Below are 22,470 nucleotides of genomic sequence, written 5' to 3' on the forward strand. Positions count from 1 at the left end.
ATTTATTTTAATATCAAAAAAAATGACAGTCTTAAAACAACTGGATGTCCTATTCTGATGTTTTAAAATTAAAAATTAAACAATATTATTTAAAATTTATCAATATCAAAGAAAAGAGCTGTCTTAAGGCACCTAGAAGTTCTTTTCTGATATTTTTAAATAAATAAATATTTTTTATATAATTTTGAAATAATAAGATTATAAATTAAATATATTTTTGAATTTTTAAATTTTAATAATAAGAGACAATTTATAATTAAAAAGTACCAATTTTGGGCGTTGTAGGGGTGCTAATCCTTCCCTAAACGTAACCGACCACGAATCCCTTTTTATTAAAAAGAACGAATTTTTGGTTATAAAACGCAGATCAGTTCATTTTTTATTAGTGTTTTCTTAAAACTCTTTTAAAAAATAATTTTTAGGTATTCGACCTACCTGACCCAAAAGGCCGATGGCGACTCCCAAATTATTTATTTTCAAAATTATTTATTCACATCAATTTTCCCGCCAAATTTAATATTTCGTGCCCGGACGAAAACCGGTTACGACAAGGTACAAACGCTATTATTTTTATATTTAATGTGATCATTCAATTAAAAACAATTAATTTCAAACTTTCTGATCAACGATTTTGATTGTTGACTATTATGATATTGACGTGGCGGTTCACTATGATTGATGATGTTATAGATGAATAAAATTAATCTTTTGATCGAATTTAAGGACCAATTTGATTTTTTTTGAAAAGTTTAAAGTCTTATTTAATTTTTTTAAAATATTTTAAATTTAAAATATAATAAAAAATTAAAAATATATTCAAAGTACTAAGAGCACTATTCATAAACATATATGAAACATCATCATGCCAACAAATAACTTCAGTAGAATGATACTATAAAAGGAGTTTTTCTCCATGTTTGTTGTCGAAAGAAATCAAAATATCATCAGTTGAGTCATTCCATAAATCAACATCTCGACCTAAGCATAAAAAAAATATGGGACAAAAAAATATATATCAAACATAACATCCCAATGACGAAAAACAAGTTCTTTGTTGGTGAAGGAATTCGGATGGGGTTTGGTCATCAATCTGAAGGATTTGTAGAGAAAATGCCATGGAAGAAGAAGAAGAAACAGGATGTTGGGTTAAATTAAGGTTTATGGGAAGTTACATGTCTTCAAGATCAAGAGTTGATAGCTCTTTGAGTGGTAGAACAGCTATTCCTTATGGTAATCTTCTAATTTCTCTTCCCTTTTCTTCTTTTCTTCTGAAAAATTACTTTTTGTTCCTTTATCAATGGAATACGTAAGCTTTATGTGTGCAAAGCTTGTTTGTTTTCAAACTTTTTCCAGTAACTAAGCTGAAGGAATATGATCATATGTTGAGAGCATTTGAAACAAAATTTGGATTTATATAAATGTATAATTCAGAGCTTTAAGATTGTATCGTAGTGTTTTGGCATTAAAGAACACATTTGTTAGAGATTGTAACTAGTGGCGGACTAAGATTTAATGCAAGAGGACAACTTATAAAATTTTAGAGACGAAAATAAATTATCTATAGAAAATACCTAAATTATATGAAAATTTGAAATTTTTAGGGTGATTGTCCTGTCAGCCCCCTTGGTCCATCCCTGATTGTAACCTGAATTCCGTTTGATCCAATATGGAAAGTTCACGGCATAGTAAATCTGTTTGTTTGTTTTCTTTTTTACTTTGGTTTGCCATTGATTGCTTGTCCTTTTGAGGCATTTGATACAGTTTTGAAAACATTTACCGTGATAAATGCATATATAATATATGAAATGGCATCTGATAGTTACTATTTTATGCAATTGTTCAATGACCATTGATTTCACTGTCTAGTTGTTTGAATAAATTCAGCTGAAAGTGACCAGACGAAGGAGAAAAGCAGAGATCAACTGGTTGTTTCGGGTCTTCTACAACAACTACTACTAATGAAGAAACTGCTTCGTCCACGCCAAGTTACAGTGAGGAACTTAAAGTTGTTTAGCAGCTACGGAAGTTCACGTTTATTGACCTTAAATTAGCAACCCGGAATTTCAGACCCCGAGAGTCTGCTTGGTGAGGGTGGGTTTGGATGTGTCTTCAAAGGTTGAATAGAGGAAAACGGGACTGACCCGGTACCGGACTTACCGTTGCTGTCAAAACGCTAAACATCGAAGGACTTCAAGGTCACAAAGAATGGCTGGTATGGCATCTGAATGTTGTTGTTTTTTTTTTTTTTGGGGGGGGGGGAATATTTTCTTTTGAAAATTTCATACTTTCCGTTGTGTTTCAGGCCGAAATGGATTTTCTTGGTAACCTCCTCCATCCCAATTTGGTTAAATTAGTTGGTTATTGCATTGAAGATGATCACAGACTACTGGTATACGAGTTTACGCCACGAGGAAGCTTGGAGAATCAACTCTTCCGAAGTACGTAATAACCTTCTGTTTAATGATATAAGTCAAGCATGGTTGAAGTGATTGTTTAACCAAAGTATTCCGAAACTTAAGTAGACCGGTCATGCATATGCAGATAGTTAGTTTGTTAAATAAATGCCTGATTTTTCATTTTTATTTTGTGTAAAAGCCTCAAATTTGAGGTATTCTATCGGAGCAAAACTTATGTGCTACCACGACTTGTGTATCTGCCATGGTTCCACATGGCCAAAGTCACGTAATTCTGATAAAGTTTTCAGATGCTCGGAACAAAGAATCTGATGTGTGGTATTTACTTTCTCATTCGTTATCATTATGCTTGCATTTGCGTTTTTCCAGTTCAATGTTTAATTTTCTCTGGTAACAACCATTTTTCGTGCAGAAGGGTCCTTGCCACTTCCTTGGTCTATCAGAATGAAAATCTCACTTGGCGCTGCAAAGGGTCTTGCCTTTCTTCATGAAGAAGCAGTGAGACCGGTGATATATCGAGATTTTAAAACATCAAATATCTTGTTAGACGCAGTATGTTACTGAGACGGAAAGTATTCCCTCTGTAAATTTACGTTTTTGTAGTTCTAAAACTGTTTCCGGATTTCCAGGATTACATTGCCAAGCTCTCCGATTTTGCACTGGCCAAAGATGGTCCCGAAGGAGATAAAACTCGTGTATCTACTCGAGTTATGGGAACATACGGCTGTGCTGCACCCGAATATGTAATGACTGGTACGCGGTACAATCATGGTTTTTATTTTCGGATATGATGTTTGGAAATACCCCTCCTCTGATGTATACATTAATCAAACGTGTTTTGATTTCATTTAGAATATGTTTAGAGTTTTTATTTAGATTTGTGGTTATATAAATATTATACCGATTATTGGTTTAGGACATTTGACATCAAAGAGTGATGTATATAGCTTCGGGGTAGTTTTACTCGAGATGTTGACTGGCCGAAGATCCATAGACAAAAACCGGCCTAATGGGGAACACAATCTTGTTGAATGGGCAATACCACATCTAGGAGACAAGAGACGGTTCTCCTGAATTTTAGATCCTCCACTTGAAGGCCAATTTTCCATAAAAGGTTCACAAAAGGCTGCCCAGCTGGCCCAATGTCTTAGCCATGATCCCCATGCCAGGCCTCGGATGAGTGAAGTTGTTGAAACCCCGAAGCCACTACCAAACCTTAAAGATATGGCAAGCTCTTCCTATTATTTCCAAACTATGCAATTGAATCGCAACGCAAATGCTAAAATCGGCAGCAGAGCACAGGCCAGATTTGTAGTGAGGAAGGGACAACCTATGAGGAGCTTATCCATATCAAACAATCATCAGGCTCCTCAATATCACCCACCCCACCCATCACCAAAGCCCAGAGCAAAAGAATCATAGGTTTGTAGGTTAAAGTTCCTCTATGTTCATGCTTAGAATTTGGTTCTTATCCGGTATCCGTTTCTTTGGGCTGCAATATCCACCGTTAAATTATAGGAATAGAACTGAACAAGCCATACTGTACAATTCAGGTTACATTGTAGAATACAGGCTGAAAATCAATGCCGGAAATGGATTATGGTATGGCGATGAAGGGCAATCGGTAGGTGCCGCAACCATGACCATATTTAATCTGTTTCTTTGTTAGTCTTTGGACTGTTGATGATTTAAGAGTGGTACTGCCGCTCTTTTTGAACCTCAAAATTTACCCTCTTGATTGTCATTGTCTTTGATTTGGTGTTTGTACAAATTGATCTCTTCATAGTCTTGTTTAAAACAAGAAAAAATTGCATGCATAAAAGTTTATTTTGGTGCGATCAATCAAATAGGCTTTTATTATGTATAAAGGTTGATAATTCACTTTATATCCATAAAACATCTCAAGTCATGTCTTCGTATTATAAATTTCCATTGTGTTGTACCTAGGAAATAACATAAAAAAAGTACTCTCGGGTGTAACTAAACTGCATGAGACAGATATGTTTAATTTTGCCCAAATGCTTTTAGAATTCTTAAAAGAAGCACAATCCCACAACTATGTCCGAATATAAATCAGTACTGCCATTCAATTTTCTCCATATTACATCCTACAAAATACACATTCTCTTCATATTACATCCTACAAGTTCTCAAGTATCTCTCTAGGCCAATGAATACAACTCCCACCACAACTGCCTTTTAAAGTTTACGAGCTGTCAGATTCGTTTCCCGAATCTATGTTCATCGGTTGAGGATTTTTATATGCGTTCCTTTCGACATCATATCGTTTCCTATCTAATTTAGCCTTCGCTTCATACGGTTCTTTTTCCTCCTCTGCAAAAAGGAAAATCAAAATGTTCTTATTGTTGCCATCCAAGCTAATTTTGAACCTATAATTAGCATGTTGATAAAACAAGCTACGTCAATTTGGAAATGTAACTTACCGGACAGCTTTTTCCACTTCTCTCCTAGTATTCTCGACACCTCAGTAAATGAAGCTCCAGGATTACTTTTCTTCAGATTCTGCAATCAACATAACCAGATCAATCAGAGGTTCACCAAAACTCACTTCATCATTCATTGGCAGCCACAAAAATATTTCACCACTAATAAATGCATGTAAAGAAAATACATGACCCACCTCCCTTTCAACTTGACAGAAAAACATGAAACCGGACATAGCCCTCTTGGGTGCATTCGGATCCTTCTTTTTCCTTTTTTTCTTCTTCCCATCATCTAACCCGTCTTTAGCCTTTTTCTTAGTTGCCTTGGAAGAAGAAGCTTCCTTTCTGGGATCCTTTTTGGCAGGCTTCTGGTGATTGGATACAGTGTAAGATACCGAAAGATACTTTGTCCTGAATTTAAGTTACAGCAACATAAGTTACTTGCCTCTTTCTCATCTCCACTGTCACTACCATCTGAATCCTCATCCCCAGAATCATCAGTTGGTGATCCTCCATCGTCTTTGTCAAGAACAAAGTCCTCATCCTGCATTGGTTCATCGTGTTTACAGCATTGACAAAGACAACCGGTAAGGACATGCAGAAGCTAGAAAGACAGACATGGACATCTATGATGGTTGCCCCTTGATGTTACATGCAAGCATCATAAAAGACATACTATCACTGTGTTAACAGGGACATTTTCTTTATCTATAACTACTAGTAAAGGCCAATGGATTTAAACCATGCTTCATATTTGAGCAGAAGCAAGTTCAAACTACAAGTAAAGAATGAAACAGTGAAGTTCAAACTACAAACAAATAAATAAATAAATCAGGAACTTAATAAAGAACGCACCTCCTCATCACTTTCATCTCCACCAGCTTCATTCCTAATGCGTTCAAGATGTGGGTCGACAGCATCGTCATCATCATTTTGGAAAATTTCAGCCACGCCATCTGTGGTTCGTACATCTCCGAGGTTCATAATCTTCAAACCCTTCGAACTGCATTTACAGCCAACAGTTAGTATATTTCCAAAAGGTACAAAATTGTTTCATCGAATGAAGAACATCAAAACCAGACCTGATGAAATCAAACAAATTATGATATTCATTTCTCTGAATATTCCGGAATAAATGCTCTTGCTCAGTCTTTAATCTTATGAGAAGATCAAAGTAATGCATATTTGAGCCACCAGCAGCATGCCTCTCAAATTCAACATAGTCAATCTGGCATTTGAAAATAAGAAATAACAACCAAATATGTCATTTGAATGGGGTAATTAGCCATTAAATTTAGACCAACAAATCAATGTACAGACAGTTTACAATCTATACCTCCTCATGAAGAATAAGTGTAGGAGGTTTGGGTAGAAAGAAGAAGCTTTTTTCAAGTGGATACAATACTCCATCTTCAGCTTTTAGGGAAGACTTGACCGCATAACCATCTTGACAGCTACGGAATTTTCCTGGTTTGGTAACTTTGGCACCAGATAAACCACGCATTATTGTGGTAAACACTTCATGAATCAGTCCCTGTTTTATCAAGCCCAACAAAATAACAGGTGTAAATTTGACAACACCGTCTCATGCTTTGGATGGACTTAGAATGAAAATGATGTATTACCTTGTAAGAGGGTTCCAACTTGTCCTTGTACTTGGTATTCATCAGATCCTCATTTATAGACAAGGTGCTTTGAACAACATAATCAGTTTCAAACTGCAAAAAAAGAATGAGATAAAAAGTGCAAAACAGTCTTGGCACATGCAATGAAAATGGGATCTAGGGAACCAGCAATACCTGCAAGACAATATGGGGGTACAAAGTTTGCCCTTTACGGATAGGTGGATCAAGTGTCACAACAACAAAAGTGTGAGGCTGGTTGGACTGTCAAACACACAAAAGGATAGGGAAAATATATCTTAGGAGGTTATGCATAAAATAAGACCTTTTTATCAATGAAAACTATTAACTTGTTATGAAGATAAAGAATTAAAACCTTCGGAAGCAAAAACAGGCGAACAACACTGCTATACTGAATTTTGAAATCATTTGCCTGGCCTTGTAGTCGCAAGAATGAGAGATGAAGTTCAACACTATACCGACCCCTATATAAAAACCATTTTTAGTCAGCCATATACAAATAGGAAAACAGTCTTAATAAACCAATATATGAAACAAATCAGATATATGTGTATCACAATCGAGTGTGATTACATACAAGTGTTGCATCATCCCTATCTCAATATTTGAGCAAGACCTACCTAGGTGTGAGAATTGCAATGCCCTCAAAAGTGACAACAGCTTCCTCAACTCCAGCACCAACATCAGCCACTGACATGATTTTTTCGCGGAAAACCTATCAGAAAGTTAATGGGACATACATCAGCATTGCAATAAAAAATTGTACATTTATGTTATCCCGACAGAGAAGCAACACAAACTTACCTGAGCTGGTGGACGATTTTCATCACCAACAAATTGGGTATTAGAATTAGGTACGTGGAAACTTATCTCCATAAGTGAATCTTTCTGTCATCAAAGGAAGAAAACCTAGTTAGGAGAGGGGGTGGAATGAAAGTTTCCCTACTCTTGGAAGAATGTGTTGCCGGTAAAACTTCAAGTAAACCTCACATGAAATAATATGGTCACATGCATTTAAAGGGGAAATAGACTCCTTTCAACAAATAATTAGCAGAACAGTTAGGAACACACCTCGTTAGCTCCAGTTGTGTCATCCACATGAAACTCCAAGATGACATCATTTTTCCCTTGAAGTTGAGTTTGCGACACGTCAGCTAACGACACTTCAAAAGCTTGTTTCGCACCAGTCAGAAAGGTAAGCATATTCCCTGCATACACAATATCAGGGACTTCAGAGCTATAAGAAAGAACAATTTGTTATTTGTGACATACTAAAAAGTAAAAACCAGGTTACAGCCAGAATGCAAAACCTAGCCATAAAGGATAAAGATCAAAGACTCTGGCAAACTGAAGCATAGACTCCTCATTCTCTCAAGGGCACAAAATATAAAGTTATAGCATGCAGAAAAGAAAGCACACCATTATCCTCTAGTGACAAAACAGTAAAGCAGCTGGAAACTGTGTAGAAGTTCCGCAGAACACAGAAATCACCAAATTTTGGTAAAAGCTTACTCTCTCACTAGATTAATGATGGCATTCTATGTTATGGACCCGTGGGCCCAGAGCCATTAAAAGCTTGCAAATCTAAAAATGATAAAGAAGTCGTTGAAGGCCAAAGGACAATGGTTGAAATTTCAATCATCAACAAGCACAATGCAAGGTTTAGAACACAAATAACAGAAAATAGTTTCAAAGCACTTGATGTAATCTGCTTCTGTAGCTACAATCAGAAATCACCATATGCAAGAGGCATTGATAAGCAGAAAGAAATCAAAAGGATTCACCAACCACTTAAATCAACTTCTCCCCAATTACGACCGCTGACTGAAAGCTGCTTTTCTTCTGGTGTTATTCCACAAATATTCTGGAAAAAACCGGTCAAACTGGCAACATCCTGCAATGCAAACATAACAGAAGAAAACAAGGGTCATTAATAAATAGTACTAAATCAAAGGACAGAAAATACAGCACTAATATTATTTCTCAATTAACATAGTTCACAACTGCTACTGAAAACCTTTAGATGTAAATGAGAGAATACAACTCTACTGGGGATAGAATTGAATTTCAACCTGGTCGCGAAACCCAGTGAACTTGTAGTACAACCCATCTTTGCTTCTAACACCAAGTTGATTTGTCCTAGGGACCTTCGTCCATGTAACACCTAAGATATCAGACTTATCAACTTCGACAGCTTTGCCACCTCCTTGTTTCTTCCATAAAATCCCTCCTGAATAAATTTTAAGCTGTCCAGGATTCTGCATTTAATCACATAAAGGGACAAAAATATAAGATTCATGTTTATATTTCTTTCCAACCTTAATGAAATGTAAAAGGGGGAAAGAACTTATCAAACTCTGTTTCTAAAGACATAGTAGTACATCCGTCAAAATGGGCAGAACCTAGATTGCATACATTTATACTCTGTTTCAAATTTGGAATTCACAAACCGTGATACCAAATGCTTTAACTCGAGCATAAAATAGAAGGCAACAGTCATGTACTAGTGCATTCCACAAGTTTGCCCTTCTCTAGCCATTTTCCTTTTTTTTTAAATTTCAGCTGCAGACTAAAAATTCAATTTTTCTTCTTTGAAATTAATTAGGGTTTCTACATTAGTAACCAGGGAAAATAACAACATAAAGAAGGTCCTGTTTCATCTCGTCAATCGACAAAGCCTGAACTGAAATAGCTTTCTTCACAACCTCGATGAACTAGGGTTTCAAAAGAATTGACCGCACTAACTAATAAAGACATGTTCCGTTTCCTTTAATCAGAACATGAGAATCTATCAAGCATATAGGAACATAAAACAAACAAAAAACCATAAAAAATGAAGTAAAAAAATATAATCTCAAGAAAAAGGAGAAACCCTAGCAATAACAAGAAACAAAAACGCTGAAAGAACCGGTGGATTTTGCTCCAAATCTTAAACTGAACATATCGAAGTCATATGAAATCAACTAAACTAAAAACGAAATTAGGGTCACGAAATGATTTAAAAAGAGTAAAAGAAAAGGGAAGACAAACACTTAAGTTTTCTAGAGTAAAAAGAAACATAGAGAAAGTTCGTGCGGGACAAAGAACTAACCGTGCCACCTCGGCCTCCGAGGGAGATGTTGTTGAAGAGATGGCCGTCAGTCATAGCGGCAAAGCTCTTACAAGAGAGAGAAAGTGCACGTAGTTCAGAAATGAACAAGTTAGAGTGAGTGAGATTGTTACAGGAGAAAGAGTAACACATCGAATTTTATATGGGTCGGTTCAAGTTCGAATAAAAAACTATAGGTCAAACTAGTTATTTAGTCATCCAGATATTACTTACTTTCCATTATTGTCACCTAACTAATAATATTTTCATTTTAGTCACTCGTGGTATATTTTGATTCTATTCCAATTTCCAATCCCCTGCCGTTAAAAATTAATAAAATAAAACGAAACAAATGTTTGGGTATAACAACTATTTAGTCTTTTATATTTATATATTATTTCAATTTAATCATAATTTATATAATTTAATAAATTTAACCCGTCATATTTATAAATTCTGTCAATTTAATCCTAAATACATATAATCTCTCATCAACAACCGAAAATTTGCAAGTCAAAAAAGCGGAAAGAAAGGACTGGAAAATGCAGAGAAAGACTTTGTTATTACAAATCTTTTCGCTTGAAGTACTGAAAGGGAAAAAAAGTATAAATATTAGGAGTATTCATAAACAAGTACATGTACTTTTAGCTATTCGAAATGTCGGGTACCCAAAAAAAATATAAGTTTCAAAATAATGGATTGTGTTCTATCTATTAACTTCCTATACTCGTAAATTAAATATCCATAAAATTTAAATAATCAGTTTTTTTGGATCAGGTACTTGATTCAAAATTTTGAAAAATGATTTAGAGCTTTCAAAAGTTAAAAATAATGATTTAAAAAAAGAAAATTTTAATTTGAAAGTTAAGCTTGAGAGTTTAACAAAAGAAAAAGAATTAATTTTTAAAAACAACTCATTATGTCTAAAAATGGTAAAATGCTCACATTGCCATTTTTATGGTCATTTGAACATACTTGTCCCATAAAAAAAAATCTTTTAAAATTAGACAAGTATGGGTTCCCAAGGGAACAAGGGGCATTGAAACTAACGTTCAAGGATCCAAAGCAATTTGGATACCAAAATCTACTTAAATGTCTCTTGTAGGCGTATGGCAGCAATGTTGATGAAAGTGAAGATATTCAAATGTTCTAGCCACACTTGAAAAGGAATGAGTAACCTCTAAGGTTAATGATTTTGATTATTTGGTTGTTCATTTTGATTTAAGCATGCATAAGTTTTGATCTTAAATGGCTATGTTTTGTTTTTAATCTCATGTATGTTGAAAAAGTTCTAAGATGAACATTTTAAATTTTTAATGATTTTTCATAATTTTTAGTTCATCATAATGAATTTTGGTCAAAATTGATTTTCAATGCAAATGATATCTCTCTAGCAATTGATATCAACTTTTCAAATGCTTTGTTTTTACAAATTTTTAAATTTTTGACATAAATTTAAATGTTTATGCGTGTGTTTTAAATGTTAAAAATATTTCTCTAACAATTTATATCAAATTTTTTCAAATGCATAACATTTTTTAAAGCTTTATGCATATGTACTTAATTTCAATTATTGGTATTGCATAAAGTATTTTAGACTTGGATATATTGAATTTCAATTGCTACTAACATGTTTGTTACTCTTTGTTGAAATTCAAATTTGTTTAAGTGTCAAGTTTTTTTAAAAGTCAATTTTTGTTTAGAATGCACTTTTTGAGGGGAGCTTTGATTTTTCAAATGGTTTTTAATGTCAAATTTACCACTTACTCTCCAAAGTAATTTTTTTGAATTCTTTTTTATTTAACAAAAAGGGGGGAGAAGTATGGATGTAGAGGTTTTATTTGTTTACATTCTTTTTCTTTGTAAAGAGTTTTTAGTTCTATCTTAGTCAATTGAAAAGATAGGGAGTGTAAATTTATCTCTTTGTCCTTGAAAAAGAAAGAACAAATTAGTGAATTTGTTAGAAAATCCTTAGTGAGGAGCTAAGGTAGTGGATGTAGACTTGGTTAAAGTCGAACCACTTTATATTCTTGTGCCAAATTATTTTATCTTTTTTTCTCTCCTTACTCCCTAAATTCAATTCTATCAATTAACCCCCTTTGATTTTTTTCGGTTGTCAATTTGAGCCTCTTCATTATCCCAACACTTTCCAACTAATTTTAGGTTTTATATTTTCTTTAATTGATTTGAGTATCTTTATTTGGGTTTAAAACTAATTGAATTTTAAATATTAATGAATTTAAGGTTAAAATCTATTAGGTTTTAATATTTTAAACGGTCTGTGAATTGGAGTGAATATAAATGAACGAACATAAACGAATATAAACGAACATAAATAAATGAACATAAACGAATGAATTATCGAAGGTTCATGAACGTCACTTAATTAAACGAACATAAATCTTGTTCATGTTCGTTCGTTTAATAAATAAACGAACATAAACTAACTTCCTATTGAACGATTCACTGAACGTTCAATTCGTTTACAAGCCTAAATCTAATCCTGATCCTACCTAGAAGGGAGGGGAAGGGAGACTTTAAGGGAAAGAAAACAAATACTCTTAGTGGATATAGAACTTATAACCTAAAGAAATATGAGTAGACAAAGATAAATAATTTGACAAATCAATTAAATATATTTTCTGAAGTCATAAAATTATTTGATCTTTGGTTTAACAATTATATAAGTTAAATATTAATTTTGGTGAAACATAAACAATTTTTAGCCTAGTTTAATGGTAAAACATTTGGACACTTTTTCAAAGTGTCCCAGATTCAACAAAAATAATTTATTTTATAATGGTGATGGTGTATAAGTTAAACATAAATTTTAATGAAATTAATGTCACGTGTGTGAGCGTTTAATGTTAATAGATTGATATTTATATTTAAATATATATTGTATTGTACTTACTTTATATTAATAAAAAATAAATTTCGATGAAATTAATATAAATGATAACCTAGTAGGCATGTTGCTTTTTTTTTAAGAGGGTTAAGGTTATATCATTACCAACACTATTTGTTAATTTTTTTTTGAGTTTATCCGACTAATAAGGTGGTGATAAAATTGATTTATTTTTTAATAAGCTTAATACCAAAATAAGTGCTCAAATTATACATCTTTTATCGAATAGGTGCCTAAAGTATGAGAATATTTTTTGTAAAATATTTTCCTCCAAACAAGCACCCTAAGTATAATTTTGAAAAAAAAAAGTAATTATTTGATCAAAATGGAATAACGAGAATAAATAGGTGACTAAAACGGAATAATGAGAATAAATGGATGATGAAATAATTAGTTTAAACATAAAAGTCTATTTGCAAACACGAAAATCTCAATTGCAGCGTCAGTTCGATAGATTAAAACTCGAAATCCAAACTAGACTAGCCAAAGATCTAATACCAGATAATATATACATATTAGCCAGTCTTCCCAGTTCAAGCACTCAAACCATCCTTTGAAAATGCCCACCACCTCCGTCGTCTTCCTCCTCCTTCTCCTCTTCTCCCCCGCCACAATCCTCCTCAGCTCCGCCGCCCCTATTCCCGGACTCGACTCCTTCTTAACCCAACAATACCGCATCTACCCCAAATCCACAAATGACCCTTTCCAATCCCTCCCTTCTTCCCTAAAAAAATCCCTTTCTTCTTCCTCCCCTGGCCCTCTCCACATCCCTTCTATGATCTCCTCTCTCCTTTCCCTTTCCGTCCCAGTCCCTCTCCATATCCGCCTCGTCGGTCCCAATTCTCTTCCTCCTCCAGTTCCCTCCTCACTTCCTTCCTCCAATCCTCCGTTACTTCCTCCCACTTCCACCTCATCTCTTCTTCTCCTTCCCCTCACTCGCTTTCCATCAGCCACTCCCTCCACCTCGACGTCTCTTTGTCTTCCTCCTCCCTTTCATCTTCGCTTTCCGCCGCTATTTCCTCTGCCCTTTCCTCCTCTCCTTCCTCCCTCCGTACCCCTCTCCTTTCCATCTCGTATGCCACCGTTGACTCCATCATTTCCCGCCATTTCGACTCCGAGAAAACTGATAATTCCACTTACATCTATATCCTCAATCTGGGTGTCACCTCCAAGCAACCTTATGCATACTCTTACTATCATGCCGATTCCTCCGCAGGCTACACTAATTGCTTGGGGTCTCTTTGGACCGGCAGTAAAAGGTATCTTTGGATTGATCTCGGGGCGGGTCCGGTTGATTACGGGCCGGCTTTATCTGGTGACGGGGTACTACCTAGAGGTGAGTTTCACCCTTTAGCAGCTTTACATGGAAAACCCAAATCGGATAAAGCCTTGCTCTCGGAGTTGGCTTCTTTGATATACAGTGCTTATCAGGTACTTGTTGTTCCTCCTCTGAGAATTCCTGTTCATTTTGAGAATACTTTAACCGTTCAGCTTATCCATATTCACCCTTCTGGAAGTGAGGATTTAATTGGTTTGGAGTGGAATGTGATTGAAAAATCGTTTCGTGATGAGGCAAATGATGGTGACTTGTTGTTCGGAAGTCAGAGTTTAGAGTTCAAAAAGTTTAGTGTTAAGTATGAGGAGTGTTCGATATGTTCTTTTGCGGTTTCTAGATCGACCAACTCGTTTACTTCGAGGTTTCTGTTTGATAACTATACCTTGATTGTGAGCGAGTATTTGGATTCGAAACGATTGCATCAGATATTGTCTGATTCGGCAGAGGAGTTTAGGAGGGTTGCAGGGTTGCCCGAGGAGGACTTTGGTAGTAGGGTGCTTCCTGTTTATGTGTTTGACTTGGATTATCATTCCACTTTGTTGCTTGATCGGTATCATCAGACTATTGCATTTAGAGATATGGTTATTGCTGTTAGGACAAAGACTGCACAAACGGTGAGTGATTACAGTTGTAACGGTCGTCATGTTTTTACTCGTACAAGGGAGCTGCAGAGGCCACTTGTTGGTTCTATTTTACAGAGTATGTGGGGAGTGTCGCCGACTCATTTGATATGGAGCTCTATGCATAATAGTACTCTGGTGGATTACACGTGGAGTGTTGGTCAGACACCTTTTGGACCGTTTTCAGAGGTTTCGTCATTGTCTTTTGTGCAGAAGGATGCAGCTCGGAGAAATTTTATCTTGACGTCATTGAATTATAGCTTAATTAGTGTTATTGATGTTCTTGAATCTATTGATGCACATGGTGGGGATAAAAATCTTAAACAGAAGCAGCATGTTGAGTTCATACAGAGGTGGAACTTGTTCAGGTACAAGCTGGACAAAACAGTTTCGGCTCTGTCACATTTTGACTTCGACATGGCATTCTATTACTTGAAATCATCAGATCATGACCTCTATGCTATTCATGATCTTGTTTACACTGCATCACAAGATATTGAGGCATCACTTGTTTGTTTCAAGGACCCACCGTTCCCATGGGCTGCATTATCATTTTCTGTAGTTGGTTTCCTTGCCCTCTCTTATGTTTACGCAAAGAGAGACAAACTTTTCAGAAACAAGAGGAAGCGGTTTTGAAAATGAAACAAATTCTGTATCATTTGAACTTAGTAAAGCACATGTATTCCTGTGAGAATGGTAAGTCCCAAGATTGAAACTTAGTTTTACTCTAGACTTTCAAGAATTCTGTTTTGTTTCTCATATTTTCATGACTGCATAACCTGTCGAAATGCTATATTTTCCTTGCTTGCTGGATGAATGTGAACCGTATGATCTTGATGCATTTTGCGTCATCTGTGACATCTGCCTGCTTCCAATTGTTTGGGGCATGAAACTATACATCCATTTGAAAGACCAAGCATGTGCTCTTGAAGTTGTTCATTTGTGGCTAATGCAAGATTTGACCTGTGACTAGCTTCCTTCAAGATACCTCTCGAATTGCAGTGCACTTCTATAACCAGATAATGACTATTTATCCTGCCATCTTTTTCAGCCTGAAGTTTATAACTTAGTGCTGATAAGAAGGCATATGTTGTAGACATCCCTATGAATCAATTAGGTGAAATGGAATTTCAAATTTGTGTATGGAATATGAACTAGGCGTCTAGTCTGCTGTTTTATTTAGTTCAAGGCACTCGGTGGACTAGTGTGCCACTATCTATATTAGACATGAGCTTGTCAACATTCTCTTTCATTTCCCCATGGTGTTAGAAAAAAATGTAAGCCAGCAATCGTTGAGACCGGGGGCAGATATACACACAATTTCTCTATTTGTCACCATGTCAAAAACTTTGCTCCTGCCTATTCAATTCAAGCTGTACTTTTCTGGCATTAATCTTTTGTTGTTTATGTATCAATGCATTGATGCCAGCTATAGTTTAGGTTAATGACATTTGTACCAAGATAGCTTATGTGGGTCTTCGTTTTCCCCTCGAAGGCTTGAGAGAAATTCAAACTGTTTTGAGTTACTGCCTCAATTGAATACCAGTCTAAACTCGAGTTTGATTGAGCTTCTGTACAAGATTTAGATATTCTAACTAGTCTGAATTCACCATCTTATTTTGAAAGGCATATGGCGTAAAGATCTTTGGAGCCTAGTTGCGAGGCTTACCTACAAGAGCCACACTTTTTATGCCAAAAGTTTATAAATCAATTCTGAAACAATCCACATACAGTGGTTCACTCCCAAAGCATTTAATTTCCTACCCATATTATGTTTCTTCACCATTGTTTCTCTTCAAAAGTAAAGATCTATTTCTACCATCCACAAAATTTCAGCCTCCAAGGTATTTCAACTCGGGTTAAGGTTACCTTAATTTTGATAAGAACACGAGGATATAGAACAGCCATAGATGATGATCAAGTGGAATGGAATGATAACTTGTCCACACAACTGACAAAAGAACGATGAGGGACACTTTTCCCTGGATAAAAACCCCTCGATATCTCGCTATCGGTCCCTTTCACCAAAACTTGCCAAGTATTGCTTTATATTTGATTATTTTAATATTGACAACCACTGTTTTATTTATTTCTAAACGGTACATGTTAATTTTATAATAAATTTAAAAATCTCTATGTAACTCTACATTATTATTGAAAATTAAATTTTATATTTAATAAGTAAATATTATTTAATTTTATGTTTTTGTTATTTTAAAATTAATTATATTTACTATTAAACAAAAAATAAAAAAGCATAATAACATTATAAAAACAATAAAACATGTATGTTTTGGTGGAACGAGCACGCGGGACACAAAAGAGAGTAGTTGAGCAAGTGATTTTAATGGGAAGTCTAAAATACAACAGATTAATATAATCTTAAGGTTTCAAATCCTGAAGATTGTAAATGAAGCAAATTGGGTTGAGAGGGTTGCTCTTGTCTTTATTGTACTCGATCTGGAGTAATCGATCAATAAATCTTATACCGATGGTTATACCAAAATATAATGTTAAAAAAGATTGTAAAATTGTTTGTAAACTAAAATATTATGTTGTCCATAACTAATCACATAAATTGTATAACTATTATAGTTGCAACCTAAAAAATTACCGTCAATAAACTTATATAATTTATGTAGACACTAATTTTTCAGTTTACTTTTATTATTATATTATTATACATTATTATTATTATTATTATTATTATTAAATAAATATTACAATGCCCAAAACCCGAGCCCAATTACAAACATCCAGACCCAACTTGAACGGCCCAGATGGCCCAGTTAAACCCTAAAACCATATTAGGGTTTCCATCTCATCCCAGCCGCCAGACAATCTAAGCCGTTGGTTCTGGCAAGATCCAACGGTCCAGAGCTTCCAGATGAAAACCCTAGGGTATCATAACCCTAGGGCCACGCGGCCACCGCTGCTTCTAGAACATCCACGCCGCCGACGCCAGGTGGTCCAACTCTCTACTGCCGATGCCACTGCTTCAAGCAACTGCTGCCAGGTGTCTCAGCCACCTTCTGCCGCCTTGATGAAGCCTCCAGAAGCACCGTGTCACCATCCACGTTGCTACCCTATGGTGAGTCACCACCATAGTTCGGTGACTCACCGAGGGCCATTCCTTTAACTGGTCCAAAGACACTGTGGTGGCTATAAAAACCACCACCGAACCTGCAAAAAAAAGAAGATGGCAAAAAAGAACCAACAGTGAGAACGAGGAGAATCAACAGTTACCACAACCACTAAAACTAACAACAACCAACGGCAAACGGAACATCGAAAAGAAAAATAAAGGAAATAGATCGAGAAACTTACAAGTGATCATCGGAGAGCCTCCCCATCCATCGGAAACCGTTGGATTCGAAGGTAAAACTACAGATCTAGGCTATTTGAGAGACTTTTAGAACTAAGGAGGTCGGATTTGGCTTTAGGGTTGAATAACTTTAATTTGGGGGAAATTTTTCACGGTGGCCGGTGGTGGTGGTCGGTGCCGGAGCGTGGTTGTCGATCGAAACCGAGAGAGAGAGAGAGAATCTCTCTTTTAGAGAGAGAGAGAGAAGAAAGAAAGAAAGAAAGAAAGAAAGAAAGAAAGAAAGAAAGAAATGAGAAAGATTGGCCCTAAGGGGCCTGATTTCGGGTTTAAATACCCTCCCCCATAAGGCGTCGTTTTGGGGGAGGGATGTATACGTAATTTCCCTAATGAGAAAATGACGTGCGCAGTCCCTCTGAGTTCTCTGATATTTTAATTTAGTCACTAAAATTAATTTATATACCTTTTAATTTTGTTCTTGCATTTTATTTTATTATAATTTAATCTTACATGTATATTCATATATAATTAGGGTAAATAATATATTTAGTCCTCTAATTTTAATAATTAATATTTTAATCACGAATAGCATGTTTTAATTTAATTTAATTTGATATTCAAATTTTATATATATTTATTTTAGTCACTAAATTAATAATAAGGTAAAATAGCATGTTTAGCCCCTATAATTTTAAATGATTAATTACAAATTAGGGCACTGTATTTTAAAATGTTATAATTTAGTCACTAATTTTAATACTTTCATTTAATTACTAGTTTTTTTATATATTAAATAAAAATCATATTTATAAATTTAATTTTATATAAATTACTTTTAAGAAAAATAATCATATTTTAATATTTATTTATTTTTTAATATTAAGAAATGGACTGTCTTAAAGAACCTAGAAGTCCTTTTCTGATATTCTTAAATAAATAAATATCCTATTTTTATAAATTATATATTAATTTATTTTAATTATTTTTAGAGAAATGTTTATTAATATTTATTTATTGGGCTGTCCTTAAAGCACCTAGAAGTCCTTTTATGATATTCTTAAATAAATAAATATCTTATTTTTATAAATTATATATTAGTTTATTTTAATTATTTTTAGATAAATATTTTATTAATATTTATTTATTTTTAATATTAAGAAATGGGTTGTCTTAAAGCACCTAGAATTTATTTTCTGACATTTCTAAGTAAATAAATATCTTATTTATAAAAATAAATAAATATATATATTAATATATTTTCTTAAAATTATATTAATAAATTTGAAATAACAGGATTATGAATTAAATATATTTTTGATTTTTTAAATTTCCAATAATAGAGACAATTTATAATTAATGAGTACCAATTTTGGGCGTTATAGGGGTACTAATACTTCCCTAAACGTAATCGACCACGAATCTCTTATTTACTAAATTTTTTTTGTTATACGCAGATCAATTTATCTTTTAAATTATATTTTCTTAAAAACTATTTTAAAAGGTTATTTTTAGTATTTGACCTACCTAACCCAAATGGTCAATGACGACTCCCAAAATATTTTATTTTAAATCAAAATCATTTATTTATTCATTTTAATTTTCCCGCCAAGAAAAAAATTCGTGCCCGGGCAAAACCGGTTACGACAGCTTGGCGACTCCGCTGGGGACTCTGGTCAAACCTAAGTCGGTTATATATTGTCTCAATAATTAGAAATTGAGAATCCAATTTTATTTAATTTATGATTCTTTTTATTTCTTTCAATTTTTATACTCTTGTATATTAATATTTAATTACTTTTTATATATTAATTTTTGTGTGTTAATTTCTCCTCACACACAACGCGTGCATTGCATAACATCAACTTTATAATCAAGCTTGTCCCTTTTAAGTAAGAGTGAAAGCAACGTCTTCGTGAGAATTTATTCTCCGTGTCAGATTTATCAAGTAACTTTCGGGGTTCATATGCTCTATGTCTTCTTGAGAATTTATTCTCCGTGTCAGGCATAGGGAAATGTGTCCCCTCGAATTGAACTCGATCCTCTTTAGTATGTAATGGACTAGGATTGAGGGTTTGGCAGAGCAAGGGGGCACCAACAAGGACAGTTCAAGTACCTTTACTCTTAGAACCGAAACCATGCATATAATAAACCCTAGAAATTCACCCGATCTAAGACAGTACCGAACCTCTGTCCATAGGTGTACACAAAGGAGAAATAATCTCTAGCTTTTAATTTATATGATTTCATTTTTTTCTAAATAAAGCATGGAACTAGAAATCATGCAATTAGGTTAATTTTTCCAAACAAAGCATGGAACTAGAAAGCATGAGGTTAGGATTTATACCTTGATAGATAGAATTATTTTCTTTCCATTAGTTGGTACTAAACATTTTATTTTTTTCTTATTTTTTCCCATGTATGTTATTTTGCTCTAACTTGTTTATATTGATTACTTTTGTTTGCATTACATGATCATGCATAACCAAAAGGTGTTGACTTGAAAGACTGTTCATCAAATTGGAAAGAATTCATAAATGGACAAAAAGTTTTATGATCAAACAAAATATGACGCAGCCAAGGAAAGACATCCTAAGGAAACTCCGAGGATAGAGGAGAGTTGTGCACCCAAAGATCGTATGCCCATTGAAGAGCAAAAGGAGATACGAGAAATAAGAGAGGAGATGTCCAAGATGATGGGGAGAATATCTGTTTTGGCCAAAGGAAAAGAGACCCCTGCACAAAAAGAGAGAGAGGTCAATGAACATAACCCTGCAATCTCATATATACAAGGAACTTCTGATCTTAATCAATTTGAGAAATTACAGATAGTCATCATTCGTATTCACAAAATGTCTGGAGATACCAAAGAAATGGTAACAACTGTAAAAGCTCCCAGAGATGAGAAGGAAATCATGTAATCTGAAATCGTCGAAGTTTAGTCTGCTCCCAACATCTAAAAATCAGGTTCAATCCAAGACAAAAGGTGGTTCTCATTTTGATGCTATCCATATATCATATAAAGAGTTATATGAGAAGCTACTTGAAGCGCAAGAAGTGGCTCCGTACTACATAAAACTGTTCCAACCTCCGTATCCGAATTGGTATGACATCAACACTTATTGTGAATATCATTTCGGCACTCAATGACATACCATTGAGAATTGTCTTGCCTTCAAACGTTGAGTCCAAAGTCTTTTGGATCATGGAACCTTACAATTTATGATAAATGATCGACCTAGTTTGGTAACTGAAGATCCTGCAAGATTAATATCAAAAGTATTCAAAGGTAAGAGTATCAGTAGGGGAGTCCAGAAGGAAGAAGATTTGCTAAGGTCCGAGGCTCAAATACGTCATTTAAAGATTGAAAACGATAAACTGAGCACCAAAATGGAAACCATTCATGAAGATTTCCAGAAGGTCAGTCAAGCCTTTTAAAATACTGGCAAAGGAAACACCCCAGAAGAGTGGATAACAGGGTCACCAAGCTAAAAAAAACTGCAACATATATGAAGATCTTGTCCAAGAACTTCTTGAACACAAAGGTTCTCCTACAAGGGAAAATGAGCAACTCTGAGAATTGACACAGAAGATGTAGTCCCGATAAGCAATATGGCCCATAAGTTGATAGATTTAGGTAACTTTATAAGGAATTGAAGCAGACTGATAACTCAACTTTTAAGCATGAATGGAAACTAACTTGGCTTTAGAGAAGTTAGGAGGGAAAGTTATCCCCTATATATAAAGTTTTGTTGAAGTTAGGACTGAAAGTTGTCCCCTACATGTAAAAGTTTTGTTTGATGCACGAAAACTTTTGTGTTCAATGAAATTGTTCTAAGATGATCACTCTTGAGTAACAACTTTTCATACATGCATTTGTATTTTGTATCTTTGCATTTTCATTTTGCATTTATACTTTTATGTTTGCTTTTGTATTGTACAATTTACATTCTTATTGTTACATTCACATATTTACATTTGCATTTTGCATTTTTGCATTTTTTACGTTTGTATTTACATTTACATTTTTGCATTTACATATTTGCATAATTACATTTTATTTCAAACTATTTTACATGCATTTAATCATTAAAATATGAGAATAATTCGTGAAGGATTCCATGACAGAATTTTCGAAATCAAATTGGGGCTAACTTGGTCTTCCTAAAGAATGATAAGAGCCATGAATGAGATTTTAGCAAGGGTTGGTATAATTGAGAAACTGCAAGAGCAACTTATCAAGACTCAACAAGAAATGACTGATCATGCAAAAAATTACAGGCTGATTCAAAAGAACAAATGACCATGTTAATGGACATGATGAATGATATGATCCATGGAGGGAAACCCTTAGATGATCCTGCTGTGAAGGCTATGAATGAGGTTATAAATAATGATGAGTTTGAAGTGATAGTGTATGATGATCAAGAACCTATTAGTGAGTATGGTAATTCAAGACAGCTTCAAGATTTGGTCCCAAGAGGCACTGGTGAATTAATGGTGAATGAAGAATCAATGAAAAAAAAAGTTCCGTTGTAAGAAATAAGCTTTACCCAAAGAAAAAGGGCATAGAAAAGGTAAAAGGATGATCAAGAAGAAAAAGAATGTGCAGGGTTTTCAATTTCTTCCCTTCCACTTTTCAGGTGAAAAATTGCATTCAAAAATGCTCTCAGCCAGATTAACTACTTCAAGACTTGT

The 22,470-nt window shown here is 34.5% G+C and overlaps 1 protein-coding gene and 2 pseudogenes across 1 annotated transcript; 2 read left to right on the forward strand and 1 right to left on the reverse strand.

Annotated features, from left to right (window-relative positions):
- Positions 1-2,293: 2,293 nt before the first annotated feature.
- LOC120144074 lies at positions 2,294-3,950 on the forward strand (annotated as a pseudogene).
- A 510-nt stretch (positions 3,951-4,460) lies between these two features.
- LOC120144065 (FACT complex subunit SSRP1-like) lies at positions 4,461-9,720 on the reverse strand. Its single transcript, XM_039158220.1, has 16 exons — positions 9,593-9,720; positions 8,574-8,759; positions 8,290-8,395; positions 7,573-7,709; positions 7,306-7,389; positions 7,122-7,216; positions 6,857-6,965; positions 6,658-6,744; positions 6,484-6,576; positions 6,195-6,392; positions 5,941-6,086; positions 5,714-5,861; positions 5,304-5,402; positions 5,056-5,226; positions 4,859-4,937; positions 4,461-4,748 (listed from the first exon to the last, which is right to left on the reverse strand). The coding sequence occupies exons 1-16, from the start codon at positions 9,644-9,646 to the stop codon at positions 4,621-4,623; spliced, it is 1,920 nt and encodes a 639-aa protein (XP_039014151.1). The 5' UTR covers positions 9,647-9,720; the 3' UTR covers positions 4,461-4,620.
- Positions 9,721-12,963: 3,243 nt separating this feature from the next.
- Positions 12,964-15,294, forward strand: LOC120144089 (annotated as a pseudogene).
- The last annotated feature ends 7,176 nt before the right edge of the window (positions 15,295-22,470 follow it).

The sequence above is a fragment of the Hibiscus syriacus genome, unplaced genomic scaffold (assembly GCF_006381635.1).
Source record: "Hibiscus syriacus cultivar Baekdansim isolate YM2019G1 unplaced genomic scaffold, ASM638163v2 tig00002286_pilon, whole genome shotgun sequence".
Taxonomy (NCBI): domain Eukaryota; kingdom Viridiplantae; phylum Streptophyta; class Magnoliopsida; order Malvales; family Malvaceae; genus Hibiscus; species Hibiscus syriacus.